General features: G+C 35.4%; 1 protein-coding gene across 6 annotated transcripts; it reads right to left on the bottom strand.

The window, feature by feature from the left end:
• Positions 1–562: 562 nt before the first annotated feature.
• On the bottom strand, positions 563–21,472 carry dync1i1b (dynein cytoplasmic 1 intermediate chain 1b). 6 transcript variants are annotated; one of them, XM_087285968.1, is made up of 17 exons: positions 21,310–21,472; positions 20,129–20,253; positions 19,933–20,047; positions 17,092–17,233; positions 14,368–14,427; positions 13,409–13,524; positions 11,207–11,293; positions 10,959–11,121; positions 10,625–10,724; positions 8,952–9,077; positions 8,382–8,528; positions 6,946–7,059; positions 6,722–6,855; positions 5,267–5,411; positions 5,029–5,169; positions 3,961–4,086; positions 563–1,163 (listed from the first exon to the last, which is right to left on the bottom strand). In XM_087285968.1, exons 2-17 carry the CDS (start codon positions 20,234–20,236, stop codon positions 1,050–1,052), a joined length of 1,938 nt encoding a protein of 645 aa, XP_087142094.1. In that variant the 5' UTR covers positions 20,237–20,253; positions 21,310–21,472; the 3' UTR covers positions 563–1,049.

Here is a 21,472-nt window from a genome sequence, read left to right as displayed (position 1 = left end):
TGTCTTATGAATAACTACTCATATCTAGGCATGGGACAATAACTATTTATGTATACCACAGTTTGAAAAAGTCAAATGTTTTGTTATACTGTTCCTAATGTATGTGTAGGATTTTCTTTAATGCTTTTTTGTTTGTTTGTTTTTTAGGACAACAGTATCTCCAGCAGAAAAGATATGCAAAGATGCCGTTGTAAATTGTAAAGAAATCTGTGTTTTTGAAACTCATGAAGACAGCAGAAGTCAATGATTCATTTGAATTATTCAGCCTGACATGTTTACTGCTACAAAATACTTTAAATGTTTCTCAAAATAAAATATATTATGTTCAAAGGGGATTTATTTTTACCCAAACATTTAAAAAGAATATATTTTAGAGCAGTAATCACAATACCAAGATGTTTTTATCCAAAGGTTATCATACTGTCAGAATTTTATACCGGCCCATGCCTACTCATATCTGATAAATAAATACCAATATCTAACAAATACATGTAGTATTGTTTAAAACAGCACTAGTAACTAAAACGTACTAGCACTGCTTGTCATATCAAAAGGCAAAACGTGAAACACAATGACCTTTATTGTAAGTTCACACTTGTTAGTTGGTGTTAAATTATACACACACACAATGTAAAAGGTCAAAGCGAAAACAGTCACATTCTTAAGATTTGCTGTAATTTAACATCATAGCCAATACATTCACCATATGGCCTTGTATATTGACGTATGTACAATAAGCTGACGTTAATAATTCCAGCTCAGCAGTTTTGACACAGTACAGGCTCACTCATATATATAGTCACTGCAAGCCCTAAATATACATTAGTCCAGGCTCATTCATTTCATCTTTACCTGTGTATGTTTGTTCTGGAATCACCTATTAGCACTGGAAGAGCAGTTATTGTATTAACACCCATGCTATAAATAGACTTTTGTAGGCAAAAGGAAAAAACCTGTGATCACAGCAGGGTTGATGTGTGATTCACTCAATTCAAGCATCTGCTTGTGGGTATCTTTTAACTGAACGTGGAGGTGTGTGTGCGCGTGTCTCAGGCTGGCAGCTCCAGAGCTCCTTCTTCCTCTCCATCCCCTCGATTTGCTTGAATTTCCATGAGCGTCCGGCCGAATTTACTCCAGTCGTCTGTATGTGGCACTGCCAGCTGCTAAAATAGGAACACAAACAACTTCTGCTTAATGCTAGAACAGAATGAGTGACTGGTGAAGCTTAACCTGATCTGTCTGTGTTTTCGACAATGAGTGACAACCTGAGCAGCATCATTCTGTATAAGCTGAGAATCATTTATTTGGGTTAAACTAGAAGATAATTGAGCAAAATAAAAGGTCACTTACAAAAGTGTCAATTTTTGCTATTTAAAATTTTAAATTAATTTAAATGATTTAAAAAAAATATTTGGTTTAAATGAATGAGTCAATATTTACTGGATGAATCAGTATTTTAGTCATCCCCTACTGCTGAAACAATGTTCTTGATATCATTTTTTTACCAAGTAGCTTTCAAAAGTGTTTTATTTTTTCAATAGAAGCTTTTTTCCATCACAGAAAATAAAATATAGTTAAAAATTATCTAACTCTTTTTTTTTTTACATATATATATATATTTTTTAATTCTCTTGAAGATTTTGCAGTGACGTTTTATATACAGTTGACGTAAGAATTATTAGCCTTCCTGAATTATTAGCCCCTTATTAGTTAATTTTTTCCCCCAATTTCTGTTTAACGGAGAGCAGATATTTTTCAACACTTTTTTAAACATAATAGTTTTAATAACTCATCTCTAATAACTGATTTATTCTATCTTTGTCATGATGACAGTAAATAATATTTTACTAGATCTTTTCAAGACACTTACAGCTTAAAGTGACATTTAAAGGCTTAACTAGGTTAATTAGGTTAACTAGGCAGGTTTGAGTAATTAGGCAAGTAAGTTATTGTACAGCGATGGTTTGTTCTGTAGACTATCAAAAGAAAATATAGCAGCTTAAAGGGGCAAATAATTTTGACCTTAAATAATTTTTTTTTTTAAATAAAAAACTGCTTTTATTCTAGCCAAAATATAACAAATAAGCCTTTCTCCGGAAGAAAAAATAATATCAGACATACTGTAAAAATTTCCTTGCTTTGTTAAACATAATTTGGGAAAAATTTGAAAAAAAAAATTCAAAGGGGGCCAATAATTCTGACTTCAACTGTATATATTTTTGTGACAGCATTTATCAAAATTTATGGCATAACTTGCTTAATTCTTGTGTTTTGGATTGAAAGACTAAGATTTCTGAGGACTCATTCTTCTGACATAAACCATACCAGCCACTCAACCTCTGGATTTTTCATTTTTCAGACTTAATTTATTTACTTATTTTACCTATTTAATTATTTATTTTTATTTCTTTATTCTATTTTTTTTGTCACCAGCTAAATTATGTTGTAATTGTTATTTTGTTCATTGACTCATTGTATGGGATTTATCCGAGTGTTGTGTGTGTGTGTGTGTGTATGTGTGTGTATGTGCGCATGTATGTGTCTCTTTGTGGTTGTTCTTAAAAAATCCAATAAACTTTAAGTATAAAAAACAAATTCTCCCAAGGTTGTTAGTCAGTCAAAAAATAATAATAATAATAATCATAAATCTTGTGTTTTGTTGTGAAAATACACTAAAATCTTGTCAAAATGTCCTTGTTTTGAACTCAAGAACCTTTGGAATTGGGCGAAGCAGTGGCGCAGTAGGTAGTGCTGTTGCCCCACAGCAAGAAGGTTGCTGGGTCGCTGGTTCGAGCCTTGGTGTTTCTGTTTGGAGTTTGCATGTTCTCCTGTGGTTTTCCTCCAGGTGGTCCGGTTTCCCCCACAGTCTAAAGACATGTGGTACAGGTGAATTAGTTAAGTTAAATTGGCCGTACTGTATGTGTGTAAGAGCGTGTATGGGTGTTTCCCAGTACTGGGTTGCAGCATGGAAGGGCATCCGCTATGTAAAACATATGCTGAATAAGTTGGCGGTCCATTCAGGTGTGACGACCCTAGGTTATTAAAGGGACTAAGTCAAAGGAAAATGAATAAATGATAAGTTTATATTATTCATTCATTCATTTTCTTGTCGGCTTAGTCCCTTTATTAATCTGGGGTCGCCACAGAGGAATGAACCGCCAACTTATCCAGCAAGTTTTTACGCAGCGGATGCCCTTCCAGCAGCAACCCATCTCTGGGAAACATTCACACACACTCATACACTACGGACAATTTAGCCTACCCAATTCACCTGTACCGTATGTCTTTGGACTGTGGGGGAAACGGGAGCACCCGGAGGAAACCCACGTGAAGGAGATTATGCAAACTCCACACAGAATCGCCAACTGAGCCAAGGTTCGAACCAGCGACCTTCTTGCTGTGAGGCGTCAGCACTACCTATTGCGCCACTGCCTCGCCAAGTTTAAATTATGCAATTTATAAAATAAAATAAACATCTGTTTCCTAGAATTCCAACTTGATATGGCAATTCCAATCTATAGTCTTTCTTCCAGTATTTATTAATTTTTTTATTTATTCCCTTTGCTATTTTTAATCTTTCAATTCAGATAATATAAGTCTACATTTTGTTAGTTTCTACAGTCATTGGTTTCTACTTTCAATCCAGTTTTTGCTAGTATAGACATGTTTGTTTCCAAACTACTGTATAATATGTTTATCTCAGTACTTCTGTGATAATCTGACATTTTGTAATGCAGAATCAACATTTTGGTTGAAAAAACAGATGATGGGTCACAGCTACTCAAGACATCTGCTTTCTCTGGCTCAAACACAGATCTGAATGTCAGCTGTGATTGTACTTTTTTAAGAGTTAAGAAGCTGAATCATTCTTTAGGCTACACCGGCATTAGAATCAAGATCCCAAACAATTAATCATACAGCTGCAGCATAATGTTCACAATGTACAGCAGGTATTATTACCTCTCCCACGTCATAGATCCAAACACGACCCTCTGAATCCCCCACCGCCACCTCTCTGCCACCTGATGCCCATCTGACCCGGTTCAGGGCACATCCTCCCTCCACGCTCACACTGGCTGAAGGCACCTGGTGGACACATGAATTAATTCAGATCGAGCACACATTTATTATCAAGTAAGGGCAATTTGGAAACATGTTAAGATAAGAGGCCTTCTTTCACATCTTTTATTTTTTCTAGACAATAGGTGTTACTTATTTTAGCACATTTATTGAATGGTGATGTTATTACTGTATTGCTATTAATTCTGACTTTTCATGTGAATATTTTCTATCTACATCTAATGGTATATCTAATATATTTTCATTAAGTTGTTATTATTAACTGATTCCATAAACTAGATGTACAATTCAAGCATATTCAAGAGTTTTTTCATGTACCGAATCAGCATATTAGAAGAATGATCTCCTTAAAAGGATCATCGTGGATCATGGAAATTCATCTTTAAGAAATAATCACATTTTAAAATAGACCAAAACAGAAAACATATTAAAAATAGTAACACTGTTTCACAATATTAGTCTTTACTGTATTTCTGATTAAATAAATGCAGCCTTAACAAGAATAAGAGTCTCCCTACAAAAACATTAAACATCTTATTAACCTCAACATGTTGAATATATGCACACAACATGAAACATTCAAAGTATTGTTTAGTGTACAACATTACTGACAAATTCAGGTAAAATATTGTGCAAAAATTACATGACAAATTACATCTGGCAAAAGTTAACCTGAGTATTTTCCTGCCCCAGGTAGGAGATCCTCTTAACCGAACATTAATTAGTATACAAAATAAAAGTTCCTCTTTTTTTCTTAGTATGCCGGTTAAACCACATTTCCAAATTTCCTTTGACAATATTATCCAGTCATATTGGTTTGTTTTGGGTCAATTTAAAATTTCCACAACTAGCACTAACTCTTGGGGATCGATAGTATCTCCCCCAGACCCATAAATGTTCCTCTTGTATAATATAGAAGAGTTTGTAGTGAGCTGCGGTGCCCCTAACCTCTGTGTAATTGTTAAGGTTCCAGAGGTCAAGACGACCATTTCCATCAACTGTAGCGAAGAGTGCTGGATGAACTGGAGACCACATGACATCATATACGTAGTCTGCATTGTCTTCAAAGGAATACAGGGGCTTGTTATGCTGTCAGAGAGATGGAACAGTCATATTCAGGATGCAAAGTCAGTGCCAAATGATCAAAATACCCTTCAAGCAATAGACAGGCTAAAACAACCCTTACTTTAGTTGACCACAGTTTGACTGTCCAGTCAAATGAGGAAGTGGTAAAGAGATGGGAGAAGTCAACCGGACCCACAGCATTATGGCAGCTGATTCCAGTCACTGGCCCCTGATGCCCATCAAATATTTCACCAATACCAGCCTTACTGTATGGAAAATATGGTTACATGACAACATCAATATGGTTGATTCTTTGAAGATTCTCTACTATGTTTCTTTGGATAGTACATTTATACTTAAGATAGCCTACTACTTCTGAAAACACATTTCTAATCCAATCCCCTCCTACAATGTTCCAGCTATAACTGCTAAACTCATGTTAGCCATTTAGACTGATCTGAAGTTTGTAACTGATCCACCTTATGGTCTTAGCTAGCCAAAGTAACTGTGAAAACTATGGAACTTTTGAACAAAATACTTACCATTCTCAAAGAGTTTAATCTACTTCTATCCAGTTCACAACCTTTAGATCTGCATCATTTAATCAAACATGCTAATTCATTCTAGCAACATGATAAACATCCTAAAAGCATTATTGAAGCATGAAACAAATTCAGGTTAGCAATATGTTAACCATATGCTAGTAATGTGTTAAGTAATAATACAACAAACATGTTAATTTATGTTAAAACATCCTAGCAACATGCCAATTATCATTACATATGACAATTAGTGTTCAATAGCCTATGTTATCCCATGCTTTAAACAAGCTAGCAACTACACTAATTCATGCTAGTAATGTTAATTCTTGCTAGCAACATGTAACTGTATGCTACAAATGTTACCAGCATGAAAATTCATGCTATAAATATGCTAACTGATGCTAGTAACATGCTACTTCATGGTAACAATTAGCAACTTAATCCATGCTAGAAACTTGGTCATTCATATTAAAAAAAGCTAACAGCAACTTTATAATGGAAACATGCTAGCAATGTGGTAGAACATGCTAGCCATTTGATGCTAAAATCATGACAATTCAAGCTAAGAAACTGGTAAACATACAAGAAACATGTTAGCAGAGATGCAGAGTCATGCTAGCTACATACTAATTCATTCTGCTTATTAAGACAACATCAAATATTGCATCAAGTGTGTTTATAAGGGTTGAGAAAGCTCAAATTAGGATTTAAGGATCAGATTGAACTGGGATGTACAATGACAGAAAACAGCTAATGCTGCAAGATATTCTGAGAAAATTAAAGCATTTTTGGAACTTGAAGGTAAATATTGTAGGAGAACCCCTAAAACAACTTCAGAACCTTTAAAATAGCATAATAATAGGGGCAGTAACGGCAGTTATAAAAAAACATTGCTGCATAAGCTCTAAGTCTGTTATTAAATCAGAAGGTAAGGTATAACAACAGGTTTATTAGGTTTGTCCAATTATATTAAGAGCTTTCAATCATACTAAGTGTGTAGGTGTATAATATGTTGAATTGCAGGAACCACTGACCTCCCATGACGGGATGCTGTGTAAACGGTTCCCTCCTCGCTTCCTACCACATAGTTATTGACGTCGCTCGCAGGGAAGGCCATACAAGTGACTGCCACAGGCTTTGACTTGTTGTAGATCAGCTCCATACTCTCCTGTGAGCAACAAAGGACGCTTCGTGTTTTATTTTCAGCCGAATCTCAAATGGCAATAATTCAATTGCTCTAAGTGTGTTATCTGGACACCTGAGGCTGTGAGAGCATGTCCAGACTCCAGGAGCACATCTTGCCATCTGTAGATACTGTAATCAGATTGTTGGCATTTTGTGTTCCCACCACATTCACACAGTATACAGGATGCTGCAATAAATGGGTCAGATTACACACTGAATGAGTAATGAAACCTAGAATATATGTGACAGTTTTGAAGTCTTTATTATATTATGTTATATAAGGGAGATCATGAGAAGGATTCTTTAAAGGATGGTTAGACTTTGCGAAGTGCATGTAAAATCCTTTAACGCATGGCAAGAAATTGATTATCTCAAATTCCATGGTAATTTGCCAAGTAATAGACAGGATATATACCCTATAATTATAATTCTATACACTGTAATATGTTATTGAAATGTTTTTATTTAAAAATATTAATAACTTGTCAATAAATAAACTGTGTCTTGGGAAATATGGAATGGATTTTTAACATCTTTCTCCTTTCCAGCCTTTTCCATAATAAGATATATTCCCTAAGCAAAGTTTTGAAAATCACACCATGCTTTATTATACATTTAAATCTACACTCACTGGCCACTTTATTAGGTACACCTTACTAGTACCAGGTTAGACCCACTTTTGCCTTCAGAACTGCCTTAATTCTTCGTGGCATAGATTCAACAAGGTACTGGAAATATTAGATTAAATAAAAGGTTTTGGTCCATATTGACATAATAGCATCACACAGTTGCTGCAGATTTGTCGGCTGCACATCCATCATGTGAATCTCCGGTTCCACCACATCCTAAAGGTGCTCTATTGAATTGAGATCTGGTGATTGAGGAGGCCATTTGAGTACAGTGAACTCATTGTCATGTTTAAGAAACGAGCCTGAGATGATTTGCTTTATGCTTTATGACTGGAACTAGCCATCAGAAGATGGGTATACTGTGGTCATAAAGGAATGGACATGGTCAGCAACAATACTCAGGTAGACTGTGGCATTGACACTATGGTCAATTGGTACCAATGGGCCCAAAGTGTGCCAAGCAAATATCCCCCACACCATTACACCACAACCAGCAGCCTGAACCGTTGATACAAGGCAGGATGGATCCATGCTTTCATGTTGCTGATTCTGAGTTAGAATTTGGCATCAATCAGAAATCGAGACTCATTAGACCAGGCAACATTTTTCCAAACTTCCATGCCACAACCATGCCACGCTCAAAGTCACATAAATCACCTTTCTTCCCCATTCTGATGCTCAGTTTGAGCTGCGGCAGATCGTCTTGACCATGTCTACATGCCTAAATGCATTGAGCTGCTCCCATGTCATTGGCTGATTAGAAATGTCCGTTAAAAAGCAGTTGGACAGGTGTACCTAATAAAGTGGCCAAAAGTGTATGTTTAATTAGTATGTATTGTTGTATATCCTCACATGACTTGACTTGAATTGGTGCTCTTACAGTGTGTGCAGTTGCAGATAGAGGTGTCCTCTGCACCGGGGTCCTTCTGTGACTTCGATTGTCCCACATTGCAATCTGTCCTGAATAAGTGCCTCCAATCACCAGATTGGGATGAAACTGAGCAAAGCCGACTGACATCACTGAGGACTACAGGAGAAAAACAACATCATGGGTTGAAGGTACCAGCAACTACTAAAAGTGGCTACTTTAGACAGTTAACGTTCTGGTACAGATGACGTCAGCTTGCCCTTTATCAAGGTCGATTTGCACAAAGGGAGCATGCAGAACAATAACATGAACAATAAGAGTTCATTTATCAGTGACATCAGCGCAAACAAAGAATGACGTGCATTAGTGATGCAGACAACATTCGAAAGTTGAGCTCCATTGTTTGTGCACTTTAATAAAAGAAATTCAATTTAGATTCTGGCTTTTTCATTAAAAGTTGATTACTCGCACTCATGCTCAACATATAATGAAAAATGTGATTAAAATATATTGAAACGCAGCCGAAAGGAACAATATTGCGGGTGTTGGAGTTATTTAATTGGAAGCAATGGGAATTCAAACCTGACAGTGGAAAATGTACTCAGGGGTCGCCTTCTTAAACTTCATATTCCAGACAAGAACAACTCCATCTGGCTCATGAGGCGCATCCTCATTAGTGTTGTACGAGGCCACGAGCAATTCAGGATACTGCAGGAATGACATAAGAGAGAATAAAGTGTGCCATATATCAATATAATTATGCGTATCACACAAGAACTGTAGATGCACTAAATTTAGTCTGTTTCTGGGGAGGTTATATCTGCATCACACTCACACATGCTAATTTAAGGTAAGATACTGCAGTTTTTTTGGCTTTTTTTTTAATCTAATACAAAGAAAATATTCGAAATACAGTTTTAAGTGTTTCTTTTATCACACTTTACAAATGTGTGTCTCATCTTAATATGTAATACTTTAATTATTTTTAAAGGTTGTTTTTTTCTGTATTGCAATTAGTCTTCACTTCAGCACACTTACATACATCAAACCAAACGTTTTTATTTATATCTATATTCTGAAGGTTTTTACAGAGAGATATATATTCATACATGATATATTATTTCGATAATATACAACATTTTCTTCTACACTAAAATGATTCAATGCTGTTTTTTTCTGGCTGTTTGCAGCATTTTTATCTGAAAAAACCCTTGAATTAAATATGTAGAGGGGGGTCAGACTTTTAATATATTTCTTTTACAGTTCAGCATCAAAACGTCTTCTTGGAGCTTCATATGATTAGTTACACTGAAGTCACATGGAATGTTAGACAATTTTTTTTTTTTTTTTGGACATAGGTCTGAGGAACGCTCTTGGGGCCACAGCCATATCACCCTGCAGCAAGGACTGGTTACTCACTGAAGTTAAGCAGGGCTGAGCCTGGTCAGTACCTGGAAGGGAGACCACATGGAAAAAACTAGATTGATGTTGGAAGTGGCTTTAGTGAGGCCAGCAGGGAGCATTTAATCTCTGGTCTGTGTGAGTCCTAATGCCCAAGTATAGTGAAGGAGACACTATACTGTAAGTGAGCACCGTCTTTCATATGAGACGTTAAACCAAGGTCCTGATTCTCTGTCGTCATTAAAAATCCCATGGGACTACTCGTAAAGAGTAGGGATGTAACTCCAGTGTCCTTACCATATTTTCCATTCATCGGCCCATACCGATCATGGCATCCCAAATCATACCCATCCACTGAATTGGCTCTATCATCCCCATCCACTGAATTGGCTCTATCACTGTGTTTCCACTCCACTGATAGCTGTTGTGTGGTGAGTGCACTGGCCTCATTGTCCTATGGCTGCCATCGCATCATTCAAGTGAATGCTGCACACTGGTGGTTGTGTGGAGAGACCCCCCTCTTTGTGATTGTGAAGCACTTTGTGTGTATGACCATACAGGATAAATCCGCTAACTAAATACACATTACACTGCTGTCTATGGAGGGTCAGAGAGCTCTTGGATTACATCTAAAATAACTTAATTTGTGCTCTGAAAATGAACGCAGGTCCCGGAGGATAGGAAGTTATCATTTTTGGGTGAACTAATCTTTTAAACTCTGCCTCATTTGCATGTGTAATAACTTGTAACACAAAATGTTTACATGGGGATGTATGGGGATAACTACTAGATTGTTTCTACCCCATTTACCTGCAGTATCTTGCCTTAATTTTAATGTTTTATAAATAAAATACCTGTGGTGACCAATCCAGGGAAGTGACGACTCGATGTTTGGACCAATGCTCATCATAGAAATGTCGATTAAAAGACAAGTTTGATCCGGCTTGCAAGTCCCTGATAACAAAACAAACCATTGCATTCTTGTTCAATCATCCAAAGCAATTTACAGTAGGTTTCCCAGGAGTCACTTAAGCTTGAGTGCAACTCTTGAGTTTCTGGGTCACCTTATTAAACCTGATTTCAAACCACCATCGTCTAATGTGAGGTTAAACAAACCTTTCGAGTACCGTCTAATGAATAACTGTAATCATGTGTATGTTTGGCTGTTACGTAAGCTTGCGTTCTGACCCTTCTTTGTCCTCCATATCTCGCCCGCTGTAGTCAAAGAAAATGTCCTTGTCCTCGGCCAGCACTCGCTCCACCACACGGATGCTCCGGTCGAAGAAAAACAGGAAATCCTCCGAATGAACAATCTGCTCTTTCTCCTCATTGGTCAGTTCTCTGGGATGAACTACAGCACACATTTAAATATGCAGTAATGTTAAGCGCCTTTAATTGTAATATTAATTTAGGTTATAAACTGCGATTCTACTTGCCTTCTTCTACTTCCTGAGTTTTCTCCTCTTCCAGCTGTTGTGACGCCGGCTCAGATTTGTGCACTGACAGCTCCTCATCGTCTTCTTCTGTAGAAAAAACGTTTATATTTGAATACACTGTTAGTGGCGGAGCTTTGAGGCTTTTTGATGTGCAAAGTCATATTTAATGTTATTTACAAGTGAAGACTAAATGTTTCATTCATTCATTTTCCTTCGGCTTAGTCTCTATTTCAGGGGACGCCTCTCTAGATTCACACACACTACGGCCAATTTAGTTCATCCATTTCACCTATAGCGCATGTCCCTGGACTTGTGGGGGAAACCAGATCACCCGAAGGAAACCCACACCAACATGGGAAGAACATGCAAACTCCACACAGAAATGCCAACTGGCCCAGCTGGCACTTGAACCAGCGAAGTTCTTGCTGTGAGCTATCCACTGAGCTAGCGTGCCACCTTTAAACATAATATTTTGATTAACTAATTTCTCATGTCTTGTTTATTTTATCTTTACCATGATGATATGAAGTTTCGCTTAAAGCACAATTTATCTAGGTTAATTAGGTTAACTAGGCAAGTTCAGTTAATAAGGCAAGTCATTGGACTACAGTGGTTTGTTCTGTAGGCAATCAAGGGAAAAACAATTACTTAAGGGGGCTAGTAATATTGACCTATTAGCTTTTAATTAGAGTTTGTTTTTCATTGCAGCCAAACTAAAAGAAATTTCTACAGAACTTTCTACAGAAGAAAAATATTATAGGAAATACGGTAAAAAAATGTCTTTGCTTTGGTAAACATCACTAGAAAAATCTTTCATAAAGAATTTCAATTTCACTTTCCTATAATATTTTTAACGGGGCTAATAATTTTGTCAGGTAAAGCTTTAGTTGAAAGGGCTCTGATTGGCCGAGATATGATATAAACAAGATCCTACTGGTTGTTGCAAAAAAAAAGGAGGGGCTACTTATGTTTAAGTAGAAATTATGTTATGTATCATACAAATTGTTTAAATTCGGGATATTATGTACCATTATTGCCAGCAGAAAAATTAATTTGATGGAATTCAAAAACAACTTAATGCTAATTTAGAAATTAACTCATCAAGTGCTTTGTAGCTTTGCAAAAATTTTAAGCTCAAACCATAACTTATCAGAGGTTGAAGGCTCTATTTTGACGATGAATGCGCAAAGCCCAAGTGCAGGGCGCAAAAGCATTAAGGCTAGGCAGAATCCACTTTTGCTAATATAAGGATGAAAAACTACGCTTTGCACCGCGGCGCATGGTCTAACAGAGTTGAGCTTATTCTCTTAATGAGTTATAGGTGTGTTTTGAAAATAAGCCAATCAGAGTCTCATCTTCCATTCCCTTTAAGAGTCAGTTGAGTTGCGCCATGGCGCATTTGCTATTTACATGATGGACTTTGTAAGTGGAAAAACTGAATGCTTCACTAGTGAGAAAACAGTTAAACAGAGCATCTACAGGCGAGAATGAGAGATGAGCCTCCTCATTCTTTACTTTCACTTTTACTCTCGTGGATATGGAAATGTGTTGTACACACAGACATACATTAGCCTACATAATTAATTTTGTTTTATTAAGCGCAAAGATTTGCTTCAAAACTATTTCTAAATTCAGTTCTAATTTCCAGCAAACGAAAAAATGAACAATAATAACGAAGTGTAATCAAAAAACTGAGTTATATCCAAACACACATGCTGCGCCCCATATGGTCCTAAATCTGACAAGTGGAAAAATCTAAGCTTGTTTCTAATAAAACAAATATAAATATGCATGTAATAAATAATACTACTACTAATAATAACATTATACAAAAGCAAATTGTGTGAATAATTAAATGAATAAACTGAAAATACCCCCCACCCCCCAAAAAGACGGAGGCATGGAGAAAAATACATTTTAAAAAAATATTTTAATGCTTTCATTCTTTTTCATATATAAAGATATTTGTGTATTGCTGTACATCCTGTGTGTATTAAGCAATGTGTAAGCGAGGCGTACAACTAAGGTGCTCTGTGATGGTCTATAGACCTGTTTCCTCAAAAAAGCAACGCGCCAGCAAAACGTCAAATCTTGCGCCAATCTGAAACTAGCAAACAACAATTGCATTGCGCCTTGCTCCGTATTGCACCGGGTGTATGATAGGGCCCTGAAAGTGTGAAATGTGTAAGATAACCTCTTTACCTTCAGGCTGATTTGATGCGACAGGGGTCTGTGTCTCTTTAGAGTATGTCACCAGCTCTTTTGGCATGAAATCAATCTGAACAATTTTTGATGCTCCAAGCCTCTGCATCCTGCACCTAAGAGAGTAAGCCAAAATGAGATTGTTAAGGCATTTATAATATCGCCCTATACTGCTTAGAAGCTTCTATTGCTTAAAGTGTTAGTTCATCCAAATTCAAATAAGAATTCTGTCATTAACTCCTAACCTTCATGTCATTTAAGACCCCAGAGATACTTATTCATCATTGGAAGCAAATTAAGATATTTTAGAAGAAATCTGAGAGCTATCTCATTCTCCATAGACAGCAACTGTCCGAGTCTAGAAAAGGAACCAAAAACATTGGTCAAAACGTTTCACATGACTACAGTGGTTCAACTGTAATTACAAAAAGCTCCAAAAACACGTTTGTTAGCAAAATATTTGCTATATTTATGAAAAATATATTTATGAAAAATAGGAAATATTTTCCTTTTCTGAGCTATGAACATCTCAGGTTCAATGTTGTCTGTGGAGGATGGGAGAGCTCTCAGATTTCATCTAAAATAACTTAACTTGTTTTTAGAAGATGAATGAAGGTCTTGGAGTATTTGAGTGACAACAGGGTGAGAAATTAATTTGAGAATTTTTATTTTTGGGTGCACTAATCTTAGTTTAACTAATTTTACGACACTCAATGTGTAGTCACATTTTACATGCATAAAACATCCAATGTAAATAGTTTTCAACTTTTCTTTGGTCAGCATGTAAAATATGCAATACTGAATGTGAACACGAATTAAAACTTCACACTTGGGAGGAGTGACTGCAACATTTCACAGAGAAACAGTAAATGTATGCACACCTTTAGGTTTTTATTTTACATTTCTTTATTGAGACTGTTCACTATATCATCTTTAATAATTGGAGGTGGAGGTCTCACCCATGAACAGAATCTGCAAGAAGCTGAAGAGCTGAGGGGTCAGTGTCCCACTGCAACGTCCTGAAGAGGTCAGTAAAATAAAGAGTCATGAAGGATAAGACTACGAACATGCATGATTAGGTCTTGCAGCTTTACCAGCAGCACATATCCCTTTTTCATGCATAATTACAGGAGATAACACGCTGTCTCTTAGATGAAATCACATATAGGCTGTGGCGCCACACTCTCGAACATCTACGACAGAAGCACATCCACTGATGATGGGTGACCCTTTAACCAATGCCTCAATCTAACAACAGTAACAACAACCTTACCGATATCTGATGTCCCCATCAAAAGATGTTGGGAAAAGAAAAAACAAACAACAAACATCAGATTTGGGATTAAAATTTAATATTAATAATAATAATAATATATGTTTCTTTATTTAACAAGTTAAAACCCCATTGAGATCAAGATCTCATTTACAAGAGTTACCAGGCCAAGAGGTCCGCAACACACGACTTATGAAGAAAAAAAAAAAATTAATATCTAATAGAAAATTAATATAATATAAAAATACAGTTTAGTTGTTCAGCTTTACCACATTACAATATGTTAAAAACACATACATTGAGAAATAGATTGTTGTTGTTTGTAAAAAGGATAGAACGAGACGATGTAATTGGGATAATAATAATAAAAAACATTAGCCAACATATTTGTAGTAAAAAATGAAGCTAAACTTTGCTGAAGCAAGTCTAATTAAACTGTGCTTTAAATAATAATGTCCAATAATATTCACATAAATTATCTAATTTCCCTGAATTTAAACAAAGTATAGTGAATTTTATTAGATTTTTGATTTGATTTAAGCAAATTATGTATAAAATAAACTACATCAGTCTGAAAGCTCACATCCTTTTTTCTACATTTTTAAAGAAATAAAGATGATAATATTGTGACAGACAAAAAAGCAAATATAAAAACAGTAACACCAAAGATCCAAAAGCATTAAGACTTTTTTTTGACTGCTGTGCGTGATTTTTTGAATATTGTAAGAAATTCCTTCCTAAAATATATGAAAGCAGCTCAAAATACACTCACTTATATTGTGTGAAGTAAATAAAATCATGATTATGAAATGAACTGGCTCCTAATTGATATTACACTCCCTGACAAAAGTCTTGTCGCTGATCCCAGTGGTAAGAGCAACAAATAATAACTTGACTTCAATAACTTTGCAGAAGGTAGATTTTTCTGATCATCTGTTGAACTGCATCCCAATCATCACAAATACTGCAGAAGACCTATTGGAACCCGTTTGGACCCAAGATTCTTACAGAAATCAGTCAAGTTTAGTAAAGGACAAATCATAGTTTAGGGTTACTGTACATTCAGTATGGGGCGTGTGAGAGATTTGCAGCGTGGATAGCAACATCAACAGCTTGAGGTATCAAGAAGTTTGTGCTGCCCATTATATTACAAACCACAGAACAAGGCAAATTTTTCAGCAGAATAGTTCTCCTTCTCATACTTCAGCCTCCATATCAAAGTTCTGAAAGCGAAAAATGTCAAGGTGCTCCAGGATTGGCCAGCTCAGTCACCAGACTTGAACATTATTGAGCATGTCTAGGGTAAGTCAAAGAAGGCATTCAAGATGAATTCAAAGAATCCTGATGAACTCTGGGTGTCCTGCAAGAACGTTTTCTTTGCCATTCCAGATGACTTTATTAATCAGTTATTTGAGTCATTGCAGAGATGTGTGGATGCAGTCCTCCAAGCTCATGGGAGTCATAAACAATATTAATTATTTTTCCACTGCACCATGAGTTTATATTCTATACTGTACATTATTTCTGTTAAGTGACAAGACTTTTGTCTAAGCAAAGTCAGACCTTACTGTCCTAATTAAATCATTAAAAATCAAGGTATGATCATATTTTATTTTGGTAAAATAAGCATAATCTTCAGGTCTTTGCCTTTTGTATAATCCACTTCTAATACTAAATGATCAACTAGAAGTCAAGTTTTTAATTTTTGTTTCTAAACTTGGATAGGCGACAAGTCAGGTACATTGGAGAATAAATTTATTCTTTTGTAATTTTATTTGGGAAATACAGATTCAAGATTAAATTTATTTATACATTTTGACATCTTTAAAAACAGGCTGCATGGTGGTGCTACTCATTATTCAACAAATTAAATTGTAGATTATTACTCTCTTCTTTTCCTTCCTTAAACCTGAGACAGACTTCCAGAAATCTTCATACATAACAGAGGTTTAAAACCCCTTTCATTAAAACACATTCACATATGTGGCCCTGGACCACAAAACCAGAGCAATAGCTAAATATAGTATATGAGTGACGCCAAAAATTATTTGAATATTAAGTAAAGATCATCTTCCTTAAAGAAGAATTTAGTAAATGTCTGACTGTAACTATATTAAAGCTCATTTTAATGTGCATTCCTAATCACTTCATTGGGGCAACTTTAAAGGTGATTTTCTCAGTATTTAGATTAGTTTTGAACCCTCAGATTTCAGCTTTTCAAATAGTTGCCTCTCGGCCAAATATTATACTAACATAACAAAACAAACATCAAAGGAAAACCTATTCATTCAACTTTCTTTGATGTACAAAGCTAAATTTAAAAAAATATTACACTTGGTTTTGTGGTCCAGGGTCACACTTCATGAAATACTTCAAATTGGTTTCAAATGTCTTGTTTACAATGTCATACCTTTCCACTGTCCCTCCATCTATGGACTCCTGGCTTCCAGTTTCGCTGGGTGGACTCACTGATTGCGAAGAGGGAGACATAGGGGTTGGGACTAAATAATGAAAATAACAGGTATCCCATGTTAAAAGCTGCAGTGGCTGCACTGATGGCCAGCAGTGGCAGACACAGGCAAACCAAAATCAACAGAACGGATTGAAATGGACAAATCAAAGAGAACAAAATCCAAAAGGAAAAACAACAGGAGAGATTGTCAAGTGAATTTCACTTCTCTCTTTCAATGTTAAAATTTTTTAAATGATCACATGTAATCAGTTCATCATCACAGTTTTACAGAAGACACAGATCTGTTTGAGTTAGTGAAGTGCAGTTCAAAAACAGCAACGGTGCAAATGACGGGTTTCGGTTAACTGTATATTTAAAAAAATGATCTTACATCTTTATATTTGTGTAATACAAACTGTAGTATTGAATCTTTGATCTAACATAGCTGTAAACACTATACAAAATCAGCAACATCAGAAAAAAACTGAGCAAAGAAAAGCCATTCGAGATCCAAAAGACTGACTCAAATGAAGCAAGGCAACATGCTCTTTATCTGTAACCACTCCATACCCTTGTGACAATGAGAAGTGCCCTCGACTGCTCTGAATGTACACTTTCCTAGTGCTTCTTAGATAAAAATATATTTTTAAAAGCAGTCCTTGTAGATTAAGACAGCATTTAAAGAGAGTACATGTTCATGACTGTTTCTTATCACACTTAAGTACACTTAAAAGTGCACTTATGATGTTTTGACTAGCATACTAGAGCTTTTTACTTTACAGTGTCCTTGTTGCAAATTGTATTTACTTGCTATAGCAGTAGCAGTACATTTTGCATAATTCCTAACACACAATAGCCCTAAATCAAATCCTAATGTCATAATAATACAGTACTTAAGAATTTCATTGTTTAATCTCTTGCTTAACATTGTAAGAGATTTAGGGTCAGAGATTTAGGTAAATAAACCTTCAGAAGAGGCAGGAATCCTTATTTACAATTTTGTGGTTTTATGGTTTTGCAACAACATGAGGATGAGGATGAATGAAACCCCCATAAAACAATGAATTGTGAGTTTGTAATTGAATGGCATCTGAAGACACATGCTGAATAAGATGAGTACATTTACAGTAAACACTGTAAAAAAAATGCTGAATTCCTCATAATCAATGTGTTGAGACAACATAAAGGAATCAATAAACTTATTAGTTTTTTTTTCACAAATTTAGTTAGATTGAACGTAAAACAGCTAAAATATCAAGAATCGTGTTGTTTCAGCTGATTATAAATAAGAACAAACAGCAAGGGTCATTTTTTAAAATTTTACTTTTTCAAAATTGCGGTGAACTATTTGAGTTGGACAATAAACACACTAAACTACAATTAATTGTGTTTAATGTAATTTATAACCATTGCAAAATTGCTACACTGTAAGATATATCTCTTAATTAAGACATTTCAGCCAAAAAAATATACATAGCTGATGATTCATGCCATTTTTATATTTATGCTTTTTTTTTGCCTGATGGGACCTTGATCGCAGCTGTGATGTTTTGATTGGTGTTTTTAAAATTAAAGTGATTTAAATTATATTTTAAGTAGATGAATGTACTGTGTGGGGCGATCAAGTAAAATTATAATGTAAAATAGCCAGTACTTTTTCCCTGCTATTTTATTGATTTTCTTGTTTTACTTATGAGAGTGAACAATAAAAAAGCTTTTAATTGATTAACAGCACACAACATGACAAAAGTCTTGTCGCCTATTCAAGTTTTAGAAACAAACAAATAATAACTTGACTTCTAGTTGATCATTTGGTATTAGAAGTGGCTTATATGAAAGGCAAAGGCCTTTAGATTAGGCTTACTTTACCAAAATAAAATATGATCATTTATTTAATTTAAATATAATAATTTATTTAGGACAATAAGGTCTAACATAAATAATGTACAGTATAGAATATAAAGTCGTGCAGTGGAAAAATAATTAATATTGTTTATGACTCCCATGAGCTTGGAGGACTGCATCTATACATCTCTCCAATGACTCAAATAACTGATTAATAAAGTCATCTGGAATGGCAAAGAAAACATTCTTGCAGGACTTCCAGAGTTAATCAAGATTCTTTGAATTCATCTTCAAAGCCTCATCCATCTTACACCAGACATGCTCAATAATGTTCATGTCTGGTGACTGAGCTGGCCAATTCTGGAGCACCTTGACCTACTTTGCTGTCAAAAACTTTTATATGGAGGCTGAAGTATGACAAGGAGCGCTATTCTGCTGAAGAAATTGCTATCTCCAATGCTTTGTAATGTAATGAGCTGCATAAACGTCTTGATACCTCAGAATGTTTATGTTGACATCCACTCTTGCACTAAGTTATTATTTGTTGCTCTTACAACTGCCATAAACGACAAGACTTTTGTCAGGTAGTGTACATACAGGGCAAATTATAATAAATCAAACCTTGCTTTTCATGAAACAGTACTTATATTTTTTGTTTAGTTTTTTTGTAGATTTCAATCATTCTAGCAACCCTTATTTGTATTTTTTGTAAAAAACAATTTGACATGTTTATTACTTATTAACAGTAACTATTTTATAAAGTATATTAAACAGTTAACTTCTTTTTCACAAGGGTAGCGTGAAACCTTATAAAAATATGCTGTAGCTATAAAGGCTGCGGAGTGAGATGTAAAAATGTTCTCTTTTATACATTACAAAAAGGGTCCTGATGATTTTTTTCATTCATTCAAGCAGGAGCCATGCACATTGACTTCAATGTTGTGTATGGTTTACCTAATGGTGGTTCAGGTGAAATGCCAATACTCTGCAGAAGAGCCTCTGTTTCTCTTCTCTTCCTGTCTAGATCTGAGTCTTCGGTCACATTCTCAGGCCTCTGAAGCATCTCAGACTGCATCACAGGTCAACCAATGAGTGCCACCAAACAATATTCGCAGAAAAAGCTTTTAGATCCAACAAAAGAAGACCTCACCTCTTTCTTCTTCCTCTCTTCCTCCTTTCTTTTCTTCTCCTCTCGAATCTGGGCTAAGCGCTGCTTTTTGCGCTCAAGCTCAGCTTTCAGGTCACTTCTATCAGCCATCTTCTCTGTCGCTCGATCTGTGTGTTGTATGAAGTTTTAGTTTTAGCACATTAATGTGGTCAGGCTTCACCATGTTACACAAACTCTCCATGGGAAGAGACTTGAGAGGATGTGCTTTGGGTTTTATATTTAGTAAAGGTCTGTTCTGTGCCAACATCATGGTGAATTATGATTGTTTGGCTGAATTTCAGTGGACGATGTTCAACATTCAGCTTCATTTGGACATATATAGCCTTTGTATAGAGGCCCATTAGTTTAATGGACACAGAAACCAAATCGCAACAAACTGAACATAGAAAAACAACATATACAGCAATATGGATTTATTTGAATAAAACATCACATTTGTTTTATTCTGTAAACTACTAAGGATATTTTTTATCCCAATTTAAAATGAAAAGTTGTAATTCACATTATTTTTGACCAAAAAACAAAACAGTTGTCCTTTTCAGACATGTTTATGTTCACATTAAGACACCTCAGAAGAGTTACGAAATCAATATCAGATAAACTAATCACAACTAATCTAAACTCTTATCATTTTTATATAAAAAGGGGGCTTTAAATAATAATATCTTATTTGTAAATTGTAAGAAATATCATCAGACCTTAGGAGAATAAAACAAATAATAACATTTTACTTCAACATATACCGTTACTTTAATAAAATGCAGATAGTCAATATGCAGAATGAAATATTTAAAACTATTCTAAAGCACACTAGGAACAATAAAAATACAGAATATTAACAAATGTACATATTAGTATCAACTTTATTAGATTAAGTATTTCTTAAAAGTTCTCTTTGTTGAGATAACGTTATACATCAATGGAAATCAGCGATGTGTAATAAAAATTAGCATTATAATACACACGAGCTATGCAGTGACAGAATAAGCTGATTCCGATAAATGCACTTGACTGACTAGAATAACCGAATACACAAAACCAGGCAGTTAAAACAACCTTTTTCATTCACAAACGTTTATCTTTGCATCTCAGTGAATGAAAGCCTTAGCCCGCAACAAAGCCTGTGGTAAGCTGTAGGGTATAATAAAATGACTTTACTGTACCGTCTTTATGTCGACACAACCAGGGCAAAATCTGCAGCGCACTCTCGTGTAAATGCTAAAATAAGAGATTACAAATCTACACATGAGCATCAACAGCTACATGAAAACACAAAGCATCATCAGATTACTTCAGTCTCATCAGCACCCAAAAGCCGGAAGTGCT

Source organism: Danio rerio, chromosome 16 (assembly GCF_052040795.2).
Source record: "Danio rerio strain M-AB ecotype USA chromosome 16, GRCz13ab, whole genome shotgun sequence".
NCBI lineage: Eukaryota > Metazoa > Chordata > Actinopteri > Cypriniformes > Danionidae > Danio > Danio rerio.
This window is presented reverse-complemented; position numbering and strand designations above follow the sequence as displayed.